The 14,610-nt window shown below is 36.1% G+C and overlaps 1 protein-coding gene across 2 annotated transcripts in view; it reads right to left on the bottom strand.

Moving 5' to 3' along the window:
* LOC113110849 (cyclin-dependent kinase 18-like) overlaps nucleotides 1-14,610 on the bottom strand; it is a 94,762-nt gene that overhangs the window by 14,373 nt on the left and 65,779 nt on the right. For both annotated transcript variants that reach the window (XM_026275078.1, XM_026275079.1), the window contains exons 3-5: nucleotides 5,425-5,552; nucleotides 2,386-2,511; nucleotides 362-418 (exon numbers count right to left, since the gene is read on the bottom strand). In XM_026275078.1, coding sequence (XP_026130863.1) covers nucleotides 362-418; nucleotides 2,386-2,511; nucleotides 5,425-5,552 — 311 coding nt within the window. The remainder of the gene's footprint in view (nucleotides 1-361; nucleotides 419-2,385; nucleotides 2,512-5,424; nucleotides 5,553-14,610) is intronic.

Genomic DNA, 14,610 nt, shown 5'->3' with positions numbered 1-14,610 from the left:
CCAATACTTCAGGTTTTTCTCACGCAGTCATTAGATATGGTATTCCTCAGGGTTGTACTGTATGTAGTACATTATTTCTCACAATTTGCAATGTGCATGCTTTGTTGCACTTAATGGAAAATTGACGGGCTAGTCGCAGTACAGCTTTGAGCATATAAAGACTGATGTCTCTTCATGCCAAAAAAAAAGCCAATTAAATCAGAATCCACATTCAACACGACTCATATTCACTGTAATCGCCCGCGGGGAATCTTGTAATGAACACATTTGAATCTTCATTTCGATGGCTGCTGTTTTATGTTTTAAATTTTTGCCTATAGCATCTTTGTTTTTGTTTTTTTCGTCAAGGAAAACATCTTACCTCTCCTAGTTTGCCCAACTTCACATAGGTCTCCAGTTTCCCAAAGCCAATGTCCGACTGGAAAAGAGTGAAATACAGTGTGACCAACATGTCTTCAATTTGTTGAAATAGTTTGATGACAACATTTATGAATAGTTTTAGAAGTTGTAAACAGTACATGGATATCAACATATTTAATAAGCACATTGAAGAGCTAGATATTTAGGCGATGTTGCTTTTAGGGTTGCTAATATTATTTAACGTGAAGTAGAGCGAGTTAAGAGCATTGTGTAGGAACCACTGAGGTTTTTGTGTGTGTAGCAGAAGGACATGACCTTAGACAATAGAGAAAACATATTCTGTGAATGCAACCGATGCCTTGAAATCTTTTAAACCTGTTGTAGATCAAGTTTTATTTGTGTGGCAGCAGTATAATTATTTTATAGAAATTGACCAGAAAGAGAAAATGTCTGCAGAAGACATTTATGATATATTTTTTTTTTTACTACAAGCACTTCTTGTAGTAATGGGGAATACGCTTTATGTTGTGTTATTTATGATGTGTAAGTATTTTATCAATATTCTTCCGGGCTGAGGCTGTTTTTGTACAAATGCAGAAACAAATTCTAAACCAATGCATTAAGTGTGCAAACCTGTTGTGTATAGCACTATTCACATTTCACAATATACATTTTGAAAGCAGTAGTAGGCCTATAGTTTGACAGTAGTTGAACTTGATGGGCGCTATAAGTGTAATGAAGTAAAAATACCATTCACTTTCTCCATAGTGAATTATTTTTTAATAGAAACTTAAAAACCTACAAGTCAGACCTACTGTAAGCTACAAGGTTGTTAATCAATATTATATGCTTCTATTGAAGACATGAGCCAACATTATTTTCATTCATTGCATTCAGCAGTGGAATACCTGGTTAAAAACTACATTTCCCATGATTCTGCAGAGAAGTCTCCACCAATCAGAGAAATGTGAATGATGTACAGTAGAGTCCATTTTCTTATACTATTATTTGTATGAATAATATGCAATACTTTTATTTTTCCAGAGTTTTCATTATGCTTCATGTGATTGTAATTATTTTACTTAGTAGTTGTAGTTTTTTAGTTGTAGTTTTAGTTGTTGTAGTTGTAGTTGTAGTTTTTTTTTCTTCAAAATTGTCAAATACTTTTTTGCTTCAAATTGTTGCAATTCTCCTTGTAACTGGTCATCAGTAAAGCCGGTTCCATGCCGCTAAATCGCCATCACCTGCTTTCAAATGGAGTGCCATTTAATATGCAGAACCGTAGTTCACTGACAAGTGATGCAATATCACGTTCATTATTGCAGATGGATCGCCTTCGATAATGAATTTGATATTGCGTAGCTTGTCAGTAATCTACAGCGCTGTCTATTAAATGCCTCTCCATTTAAAAGCAGGTGATGGCGATTTACCGATAATCAGGGAACCGGTTTTACTCACAAAATGCATGTGATGCATGCGATATATTGCCCATCCCTAGAAAAAAGTCATAAAAAAAGTTTATATCTCGTAATTCTGAGGGTTTTTTTTTTTTCAATTGCGAGATTCTATCATGCAGTACTATATAACTTGCAACTGGAGTTTGCATCACACAATTCTGAGAAAAAAAGTCTTAATTGCGAGAGAAAAATTCACAATTACCTCTTTTATTTTTTATTCAGTGGTACAGACGGGCTTTCATGGTTTAAGATTAAAAAAAGAAAATAAATTAAATGCCTAAAAATGTTTACTGGGTAGGAAGCTCTTGTGTTTTTGAACAGAGTTTGTATGTATGCAGACAGGTTTGTTTTTCTAGCACTTTTGTTGAAATATTTTACGTACATCTTTATAAATGTTCTTTTTTATTTATTTTTTTATTTTATTATAGCTATTCAACTTAAAATGCAAAAAGTTTAGGGGGGTTAGAGTTTTGGTTCGTCTGTAGTTATTAGTGTGAACTTAGACTATGTAATGTCCTCATTTTGATTGCTAACTAACTGTCTAAGTGAGTTTAGTTTGGTTACTAACCAGTGAGGCTCTTCTGGACATGCGGCTAAGCGGTTTGCACGGTGGAGGACTTTCCATCTGTAACTTCTTGAGAAACTCCGGCGGGAGACGAATATCCATGGGCAGAGACATCCTCTTAGTTACATCCTGCACACACATCAAAGAGCTGTCAGCTATTAGCGTTCAGCTAGCACATATGAAAACACAGCATGTCAAGGTGAATGTGACAGCTTTCTTCAGCGCACAACACAACTCTACGCCTATAGGCAGAGCTGACTATTCTTACCATGATGAACTCAGCATGACAATGAGAAAACCTGTCACTTTTCTCCAGTATGAAGACTCTCACTCAGTGAAGGATTCTGGCATAAGCTTAACACGCCAAGGCAGGGAAGGACAAAATATTGTATCTTACGACAAGCTGAAGTATAACCAACATTCTTCTTGCATTTAAGAAGCTCTGATGGAGTTAGTTCGTAACTCGATTCATCGCCATGGTTAGGAGAGGCCCAAAAATAGCACGGCAATGAGAGGGAATCTTATGTACTCTGAAAAATGAGAGTATTCCCTGTGATTCCTGCCACTCTGCCTTGTGGCTGAGTTTGTACGGTCGTGCAATAAAACTAGCCAGCGATTCTCAATAAAACCAGGGAATAAAATGTCCTCCTTTTTCCTCAGTGCTCTCCCGTCATGCCTGTGGGAATGAAATAAGGGTGCATGGTGCAGATAAAAGGGTTGCGAGAGCAGAAAGAAGTCATCGGATTTGAAAATGGGAGAGGGCATTGATTCCAATTTCCCTCTCTAGATTCATGAGCACTGAATAAGAAAGCTGACAGCCGAGGCAAAGAACACACCGAATGTGGAGTCTGTCTTTTGTGGTGCCGGACTAACTTACAGGAAATACTTCCACTCCATTTAATGATGGACTCCATCTTTCTCTTTCCTTTCATACAGATACTGAATTGCTTGGATGAATATGGTGGAAGAGAGGAGAAAAACTGGGATGTTGTTTAAGGCAGGCTTCTGATTAGTCTGTTGTCCTTCAGCAATCCATTTGGCATGGTGTATTTTGAACGTGCTTATTTATGGCACCATATATGTACACACCACAATTTCTGCTAAAATCCCAATACATTTTGAGAAAATTAGACCATTTCCCAAAATCTTCCCAAAATTAGACCATTCCCAAAAGGTGCGTAAATATATATAACACATAAACGCACAAACACACAAACAGTGGAGATCAAAATTAGAGAACAAGCTACAATTTCATAATTTTCAATAGTTGCATTTGAAGTTATCTTTACAGGAGTAGAATGGCAGATATTTTTAAGCATGTTTCATAAATTAATTGTATTCTGAAGCACCGTATGGAAAAACTTGATTTGAAAATGTGTAAATTATCATTTGATATTTGAAAATGATCTCAGATCAAAATTAGAGAACACTTACATACACCTACAAGTTATTGGTGTTAATCTGGTGCCACGTGCTATTTTTCTTAATTATGAGGCAAACCCTGTTTAATAGGCAGCATGCCTTTTGAGATTGTAAGGTTGTGGGCTGCAACAGGAGGCTGTCCAGATGAAAGCCACAAGGATGGACCTTACAGCAGTAAAAAGTCATTCCAAATCTGTGGTTTCTCAAATATTGCAGCTTTACAATGATACTAATTCATTTGAGTTCCTCCAAAATACTGGTCGTCCACATAAATTCATGAGAAGACAGGATAATGCAGAGGCTCTCAATGGCAAATCGGTTCAGCACTGCAGCTGGAATTGCTCGCCAGTTCAGAGCTGAAAAGGGTAAAGATCTGTCTCAGCACGAGACTGTCTCAAGTCTGAATGGCTCAATGGCTCTATTTCGGCTCATCAGCCGAAATAATCAAAGAGCAAGCCTAACCTTTGCACTATTGCATTCCCCTGGAAAAACTTTGCACTCAAGAAACGAACAATAGAGAAACACAAAAGTACCGGAGAATGCAAAGTAATTCAAATATAATTCTTCCTCCCATCTTATATTTCATTACTGTGTCCCTTAAGGCTTCCGTAAAACTGATTCACATTATAAAGCAGTTTATAGTAGGGATGTAACGATTCACTTTGAGCCGTTTGAAAATCAATACAAATATATAACGATTAAAAAAATTTTGAGATGTTGTTAAACAAATCGCAATAAAATTGAGGGTAGGAGAGTGTGTTAATATTAATGTATCTTTGAGGGGAACAGTCTATCTTTAGAAAATTTACATGGTATTTTCTTTTCATTTTGCCTCTGTATAATACATATTAAATTAGTGTTCATAACCGCAGCACTGTTTTGTTTACAGTGGCAGCCAAGTAAACGCTGTATCACTGCTGTTCTATAATTACCACCTGCTGAGTGTATTCACGTCTCATTCAGGCCGTCTGCTGTATTTATTTCAATCAGATAAGTTTTATGTAGTATAGTTTCACAAAACTAAATTCAGGCCATTCTGTTTTTTGCTTCAAATTTTGAAATTCTACAATCTAATTTAGATTAAAATCTGCTCATGCTGCATGTATCTTTGTTCGGATTATAATTAAAATAGGCCTACAGAGGTTGCCTCTAATCTTAAATAAAAAGAGCACAGTCAAAGCTTTGTTTGTCTATATATTAAGAGATTTCTTTCTTTTGTGTAATTCATTTGATTTGGAGTTTGTTTTAAAACTAAAATCTTGTTTGGTTATATTTCAGTTTCCCAAAGAAGTATTTAGCAGTTTTGTCTGAATAAAAATAATAAACATTTCTAATTTGTCTTAAATCTCTCTCTCTTTTTTAATCGTTACAAAATCGTATTGTGCATTAAGTAGTGAATCGTATTGCATCGTGAGTTGAGTAAATTGTTATATCCTCCTTGTTATAGTCTCCTAGTCTCATTTTAAAGAGAAACAAAGCATTTGATAAGGAGGCTTTAGTGCCTCTGGCAAGTACTTTATTAAGTACTCAGACAAGATTACAAGCAGAGCTCCATCAAAGCCTCTGGAAAGAGCACTTGGGTGGGCATGGAGAAGGATGAGATGATTAAACAAGACTCACCTCCATGGAGAATCGGCGGTGCTGGACTTTGCTGCGGTACAGCAGTTGGGTGGGAGATTGAGCCTGGCTGTCTGGAGCCACTGGACTGGGCTGAAGGCTGTGTAAACCCAGACTATTGGGCACCACACCTGTAAAAGACAAACACACGTCTAACAGTTACTTTAGAGATATATAAACGATTCTGGTACACAAAGTTCTCACTTTATATCTTTTTTTTTTCTTTTCTGAAAATAGTAAGAAGGGAGGATCGCTAAAAAATGTGCTTAACACAAATGGCAATTAATTTAATAGCTATAGATATTTAAAAAATATATATATTTTAGAAATTCCACGCAAACTATATTATTATAAGTAATTGTGCATACATATTTTGTAGTAGTAACAATGTAAATAATAATATTTATTATTTTTAATTATCGTCCTAGTATTTTCTACCTAAACATGACAATGAATTCCAAAATATAATGAATATTTCTGAAAACAAACATGTTAACATTATCATAATAATAAAAATACTAAATAATAATAATAGTAATAAAATTATTATAAAAGTATATTATATTATAAAAGTATTGTATTAGTATTGTCCTAGTATTGTCTTGGGATGTTGCCCCTAAGTGTTTGGGATGTGAATATAATTTCCCTTATTTTAATTTGCCCATATTAATAGTTAGCATCGCCATAAAAACGTATTGTCTGCAGCGTTTTATAGATGTGATGTGCAGAATATGATTATTTTGTCAACACTGTAAGGATTTTCTGTCTGACTGTGGATGGAGCCGATACACTCAGAAACACTCCTGTAGCCTCAACTCATTTAATATTTATAATAAATATTTGACAGTATTCTTGTATCTAAGGTTACTGAGTGACAGGCAAGGAAAAGCACATTTTTTGAGCGAATGGAAGAAGCAGGAGAGAATAAGCGAACACTTCCAAGCATGCTGCACCATAAAAGATAAAACAATTGCTTGATATATACAGTAAACCTTAATATTTTGTATACTATAGTCTGTAGGCCATGTTTTAGTGATCCCGTTGTGCTTTATTTGGTTGTTGCTTCTACTCCGGAAACCTAAATGGCAGCTGTAGCATTCATTAGGTCATAAGAGTCGTTTGAAGAGCCTCAACAATCTCTTGTGCCTCTCTTGAGCCGCAGTCGCCCCACCTCTTCTCTGATTAGCCTGCTAACTCAATAACCGTGAGGTCAGCTTTGGCATATGCTGATGACGGCATCATTAATCAAGCCCACCGCAGTTATCAGAGCGATAGCAATTATCGCGCCAAGTTTCATGCATTTATGAGGTGGCTGTCTAAGTGCATGTCAATCCAGCCACCCCAATTAATAACGTCTGTGTCAACAGACTGTCAGCACAAATCCAATTACGCCCCTATAAGGCACGTCCGATAGGGACCCACAGACACCACGGCTGACCCCCTTCATAAGCACACGGCAGATGCCCACTGCAGCCTGGCATTATCATTGCCAAACCGTGTTTTCGGAGGTGAGAACGAAAATCAAAATGGCTTTTCTGCTCCATCAGTTCAATTTAGACGAGGGGGTTTGAAGGGCCTCCAGAGGCGTCAGGGTGGGAGCCCCTGGTTCATTTCACAGCGCCGTGGCGGCATAATTGAGATCCACCTCATTATTGGGCCGAGCCCGGTGCTGAATGAGAATTGCCTGCCAGGCTCATCCATTCTCATTTATGCCGGTCTCATCCTCTCCGGACCGCACAAGTGAACTTATCGGAGCCATTTAGATGGGAACGCCGTGAAATGTCACATCTGGCAGAGACGGCCGGTCGACGTGGTCACATTACCCATGGCTGTCTTTATTTTAACCGAGATGATCGCGACAGCTGTTTTGCATGTTCCTGTTATGACTGTATATTAGGGCTTAGTTGCCAGTATTAATCAATCTTTTTTTAACAGTCCTCATTTAATCTCGATATCCATTCTTTAATAACAAGGTCAATCTCTTTAGGCCCATTAACACTTTAAACAGTAACCATTAAGAGAACTACATTAGGATCCACACCATAATACTATAATGTTCTGTTTATTAATTACGTTTATGTCAGCTGTTGCTTTCAATGTGCAGTATGTTATGTTGCCAGTTAGTGGTTGTAATGGGCACTGCAGTCCAAATATTGATTTTCCCGCCCTACTCCTTCTCAGACTCGGCACTCATATGGGTCATGCAACAGGACATGCAACGAGCGCAATTCACAATGGAAGGGGACGAACCTTACAAAGTTGATGAGTTGATTTTCCACTTTTTAATATACCTCTGGTCATAGAGGTGTTTAGATGCGTGCCAAGGCTTTTTAGGTTGGGTAGAATCTGCGATTACTGATGAAGTTCATTTGCAGGCTTTCATGGCTGCAATACGCTGTGTATTCCACCTACAGGCAACCCATGGTGTTGCAATACTATTGGGTAAATTGGCAGTGGGCGGAGTCACACAGACCAAACAAAAACAGACACTTGGACACTGAACACACCTTTAAAAGCAGATAAATGTAGCATTCTTTTTTTTTTTTTTTTGAGAAACAAATATGTGTTCTTACCATGTTTCCTAAATATCTGCAAACGTTGTATGCTTTAGTGCATACAGCTCCTTTAAATGCTTGATTTCATTCTAATTACCAATTTTTTGTTGAGCATCAGCTGGAACCAATTGTTCAGAGAATGATTCTAATGATTTTTTTTTTCTTTGTGCTGTTAGAGTTCCCTGTTCTCATTGAATTAGAATGATTTTTACTTATTTTAGTTTGTTGTAAACTTTGTTTATTCCTGTAGTTATCGTCACTGGTGTGAACAGTCTTTTAAGTATTTTATGTTGATGCATGAACAAAACTTGACTAAATAATTTGTGTAGCATGCCTGCCAACCAATATTGCAGTTTTTGGTGAGAATTTTTTTTTTAGCTTTCAAATTCGGTCAGTTTTATAACTAAACACAAACCCATTAATGACATTTTGTCACTATTTAACGTGCCATTACATATAACGTGCGAACAATTTTCTCTTCCTATTTATTACTATAGCATGAAATAAACATAAATGAAGATCAGAAGGTATCTCATTAGAAGGCAATGGCAATGCATTAACCAAAGATAATAAATAATAGGACCTAATTGCATTCTTACCATTTTTTTTTACTTAGCCTGTTATTTCTATTTTATTTTATTTTTGAAAAAATCTGTCAGAATAACAAGTACTGTACCTGAGCTATTTCCACATTAATTGATATCGAATCAAGAGCTTGTGATTTGGAATCAAATTGTGAAATCTGTGTCAATACCCAACCCTACTGAATCTACCAGTGATTTGGAGTCAGACCCTGCAGTCTTCCAGCTAATACTGCATTTGAATTCCTTGTGGTGCACACAGGTTAATATCGATGGCTCTATTCTCACTTGGCATTTGCTGTTGTCCTGAGTTTGTGCAGGGATCAGAATCCTTCCCTGTCGACAGGCCAGAGGGGTATTAGAGTCCTGACCCCAGAGTGTGTGTCTCTTGACAGGGTCAGAAATTGGATCTAAACTGCTTGAGCGACTCGGGCCCCCACCAAACATCAAAACCCATTTCATCTGATCTGGGCAGACACACAAACTGACCTCCAACATCACGCTCTTACTGTACCTCTCCACTCGGGCTAACAGCGACGTGACGGAATGCAAGGATGACCACCTGCATTGACTCGCTTGCCCAGACTGTCACAACGCACAGTCACTGGTTTCTGTACTGTGCAACAAGGAGGAGTGATGTGAAGCTTTGAGAATCATCAAAGCTGCATGAGGGTGTGACAGATCCAACTGTGCAGACAGAGGCAGAGACATGACTCTCAGGTCATAGATGGGAAATGACCAAGGCTGGGACAGATGCTCACGTTTTGTTATTAATTAAGGTACCTTGTGAGAAGAGGAATATCCACTGCATTGTTTTCAGATAAAGTATTACTAGAATATTGATGCCACAATATGGTGTATTCTATATTATGCCAAGTGTAGAAGTCTTCCCATTATATTGTTCATTTCAGACTGATTCACGAACGTGCCCGAACACAAAAGCAGGATTCATTGCATGAACCAATCACAGCCAAACATAGCCAGCAATATCCAGTCATACTGCGATGGGTGCATTGCCTCTTCTCACATGACTTTCCCCCCATTCATTCTCAATTACCCACCCCGGGTTTCCCGAAAATGCAAACAAAAAATTCTCATGGAATGTGTAGTCAATATACAAAGTATTCTATTAGTACAATTCACAAAAAATCTCTAATGTTCCTTTATGCCAATGACAACCTTAAAAACAAGAGTAGGCCTTGCTGGGCGATCAAAAGCCCATCTTGCTCCCTCCTTCTCTTTACATGTTCAGACTAAGGCTTCAGCCTGTTCCCTTCTTTATTTGGCAAACCTGAGTATCCCCATTAACATGGCAAATTTCAAGGATGAATCACTGATTCTGTTCAGTGATATTTGATGTTTCAGGTAATAAGGGTGGCTTAGCACTTGCATATTCAAAGGCTGTCATACTCGGGTAATTTGTTTTTTCAATGGAAGATCATTAGTAATGGGATTATAACTGCAAAGTGCACCCCGAAGGCTCTTCACTTTCTCAGCAGTAGCATCATTCAACACGTCGTATCAATGCATTTATGTAGATGTTTCCTAATGTTCACTCAGTAATCTGATTTGATTGGAGGATGCCAAAGATCTCAACCAATCATATGTCCACTTAACATTTTTGGATTCTGAGCACGGTAGATATCTCAAAGTAAAAGTCTAATTCGTTTTCTTCATCCAGAAATAGATTTTTAGTGATAAGGATAGACCTCCCATGAGATCTGTGGGTGTTACGTGATCATTGATTCTCCTGTCGTGATTTCAACTTTATAAAGCATGTTTAAAAAACCTAATTCACTTTGAAGAACTGAACAATCTATAATACTAATCTGAAATCGACCATTTAGAAAAAAAAGCTGTTAGCATAGAAACAAAGAGCTGAGCAGCGATTACCTTAAACATTATATATATATATATATATATATATATATATATATATATATATATATATATAAATGATTATATATATATATATATATATATATATATATATATATATATATAATCACAGTTAAAATCTATATATTTTTGTAACCGTAAGTCTCTGGCTTTCTTGTATACATTAGATCTGATTCAGTTTCGTTACTTATAGTCAAAGCACAGGACTATTATCTTTAACTAAAACTACAAAACATTACTTAAAAAAACAAAAAAACTCTTGGGGCCCTATTGTAACAATCTGAGCGCATGGTCTAAAGTGCATGGTGCAGGTGCACTCAGGGCATGTCCGAATCCGTGTCTGTTAGTACACTAGGCTTCAAGCTCATGTATTGTAAGATATAGAGTGTACTTCAGCATTTACAAGGCCTTTGTATACCATCAATTTAGCGGTACCTCACAACTTTTCTCTCTCACTCTTGAAACGTTTTTCAATTCCCTAGCAATCACACACAGCCTGCGTTTTTTTCCCCCTCCTCTATTGTTCGGCAGCATGAATCTCAACTTGTCTCTAATGTTTAAATGCATGCTGCCATTTAATTGCTTGTTGCCATGACAACACAGACTGTTAACAAAGGCAATGTCGGGATCCGGATAACAAGAGATAGCTATTCTGTCTCTCAGGTAGCCATCTGATTCATCAATATTTATATCACATCCTGCTTTTCAGCAGATCTGAAATTTAATACCAGGTCCCCCACACAGCCTTAGATGTTTGTTCTCTCCCTCTCTCTCTCTCTCTCTCTCTCTCGTTCGCTCGCTCTTTCTCTATTGTTCTCATATTGATTTAATAGCATTTTATGTTCACACCTGGCCTTGGAATGCAGCGGGGGGATGGTTTTGCCCAAACAGAAGGGTAAATGTTTTGCTATCCTTGATTTGTTAAGAGAGAGGTAAATGTCCCCTAGCCCCCATATGCTCATTTAAAAAACAGACAAAGAGTGGAAAACTGAGAGAATGACTGGTAAGAGGAGCGTCGGAGGGCTGGTTGGTGTTGCATTTCAGTAAACATCAAGAGAATGAAGGCTAAAGGAGTAGCTCAGCCAAAAAAGAAAAAAGAAAAGTGAAAATCCTTTCATCATTTACTCATGTCATTCCAGACCTGTAGGACTGACTTTCTTCAGTAAAAGCAAGAACAAAACTTCCTGTTGACTTACAGGTAATTAGGAGAATAAGGACTGAGGATGTTAAACTCCAAAAAAAGCAGATGTCATTGAAGTAGACTCTTGCACTATATGACAAGCAGGGCCTAAAACTGACATTTTGCGGTGACTTGAGAATATACAGACAATAAATATAATTTTTACAGACCATGAAACTGTATGTGTATTATTCCATTAAAAAAGGGCAGAATATATCAGGGAAAGACATCTACTTGCTACTATTATCATTTTTATTATTGCTACTACTACTAAATTAATCTATAAAACATAAATCAATAAAGAAAGTCACTATAATACTACTGAGCTTTAAAGTATTTATTAATAGTAACTGTAATGTATAATATGTAATTAATATCACTATTATCTATACTATAACATATTAAATATATATATTTTGTATTGTATAATATATTATATGTTAGGCCTACTATGTATTATATTAAAATATATTATAATTATATATAATTATTACATATTATTATTAATATTACTTCTGCTAATATTACATAAATTAATAAAGCCTTAACAAATCATTAAAGAAATCAGTGGTGATTTGGTTCTCAAGTTCAACTTGAATAGCTATTGAAATATTGGCGTTTCTTACATAAAGCTATCATACAGCTTCAGAAGATGTGAAGTTTAGTTGAGTCATATGGCCCACCTTCTTGATGCTTTATGGTGTTTTTGTGTTCTTTCATGGTTTATTCATTTTCACTGATTGTGTCCATATATACATTTTTTTTTTCATGCATCCATCCACACATTTGTATTAAATAATGATTCTATTAAAATATTAGTTAGTCTTGTCTTGACTCTGTGTTCTTGATTCAAACTAGAGCAATTGATTCAATTCACAGTTAATCACATACATAAATGTTTCCCCCCAATGAGTTAAGTAAATCATTGAATGGACATTACAAAAAATATATATTTTAGAAGCCAGTATATTTTATTATTTATGCGGTAAATGTCTGTACCTTCTGTGCCATGTTCTTGCAGCTTTCACTTTTTCAGGCTGATAGTCTTAGTACCACTTTTCATGCAAATCAATGTAATTTCAATGCAAATACTGCAAATGATGCATGTAAACAATATAATGTAAGATCTAAATGCCCATTATACATTATATATTATGGCACTATAAAAATATATGAATTTATTAAACAGGCTCCTACAGTTGGCTTTCGGTTTCATTATAATTCAGCAGTAGGCGAAAGAAACTGTTATATACCGCTTTCAAACCCCGAATGAGCGAGAGAGTGAGAGGGCGGCGGTGGTGGGCAGATATGAAAAGCGAGGCCCTATCCAGGCTCATCATTTAAATATCACAGTGGCAGAGAGCTCTTTGATCTCCTCGGTGGTAATTGGGGTCATAGCAGGCGAGTCATTTTCTGCTCTTTCTCTTTCTGGTCCTCTCGTGCTCTATCTGAGAAATCCAGGAAATCCAGCTGCAATCTGGACTCCCCACCAATCTTTCATATTCTTCATCTACCTACTGTACGTGTCGAATCACATCCTGGCCTTCTCTAGTGACAAATTCCAGATGCACCACTGAAGGTTCAAGCAGGGCAGGCAAATACAAGGGGATGTGCTCAGGAGATTTGTCTTTGCTTCTTTTCTTAGGTGTCCAGTCTTCAGGAGAGATTGCGTAGGCTGTGAATCTTTGAGATGAAAGCGGAAAAGGGTTGAACAGTTTAATTTTTCCTTCTAATTTTCAATAATAGATTTAATATTTTTAGCTGTGCTGCTTTAAAGGGATGTATTTAGAAATGCGGAGAGGGTTTTCGCATGCAGACACCATGTTGTTATGCTGTCAGTATGGTAAATGCTCTCCATAAAGTTGTATCTCTAAATTCATCCATTCTAAAGCACCACTGTTACTGCTTTTGTAACTATTCCACTGTCTTCATCAATATATTTCAAGACATTATATTGTGTTTTGTGTAGTTTCGTACAATAAAGATTATGGCTTGTGGTTCTTTAAGCCATATATTTGTTGAAAGTCTGTCACTTACTCCTTTTTGCATTTGATTGGTGCTACTTACGAATAAATGACATTCACAAAACACGTCAAAACTGTTTGTTTTTTCTGTTTTGTTCCATCAAACTGCTTTTATTTGAATGATTTAGATTTTACTTATTTCAAGATTGATATTTCAATGTACAGTATATGAATCATTCTGATGGTTTTTTCACTGTATTAGAAAACAAATATATATATATATATATAAACGTGTTTGTATGTACATTCATACATACTGATATTGTAATTTATATTAATCTATAATAAAAATACTAAATATAAGAATTTTATATACAGAATATTGAATCCATTAAATCCAAACAATAATTATATTTTGTATTAGAAACACTAATGTGACTAAAGAGGCTTATACATACTGGTGTGGATTAACCATTACAGAAACATAAACATTTATTTTGATAAATATTATTTATTTATTTGGATTTATAATTAATATTGGGTATTTTGGTAATCACCAATTCTATAATGTTTACTCCTGTCTTCAATGTCACACCTCAGAAATCATTGTAATATGCTGATTTATTATCAGTGTTTGAAATGGTTATGTTGTCATTACAATTGTAGCCTATATATATATATATATATATATATATATATATATATATATATATATATATATATGCTTAAAAACAAATATGTTGTTTTGCAGAGGAGTTACTAGCTACAGTATGTTTCCATCACCCTGGTTTTACGGTATGCGCATTTCCAAATATCGCATCTGAAACGAGTGATGTACATGCCAATCTTCAGTTAAAAAATCCCTTAATTTCCCAAAAAAGTTTTTTATGCTTGCTTGAGGTGGTTTTTGAAAAAGGGGCTGAATAAATCTGCATGCGCATGGATGGAAACCTGGCTAATGTTGGATGAAATATTGAAGTAGAAAATAGAAGCTAAGCCCTGTAGTTTGA

The sequence above is a fragment of the Carassius auratus genome, chromosome 11 (genome assembly GCF_003368295.1).
Source record: "Carassius auratus strain Wakin chromosome 11, ASM336829v1, whole genome shotgun sequence".
Lineage (NCBI taxonomy): Eukaryota > Metazoa > Chordata > Actinopteri > Cypriniformes > Cyprinidae > Carassius > Carassius auratus.
Note: the sequence above shows the minus strand (reverse complement) of the source record. Positions and strands in the feature narration are given on the sequence as shown.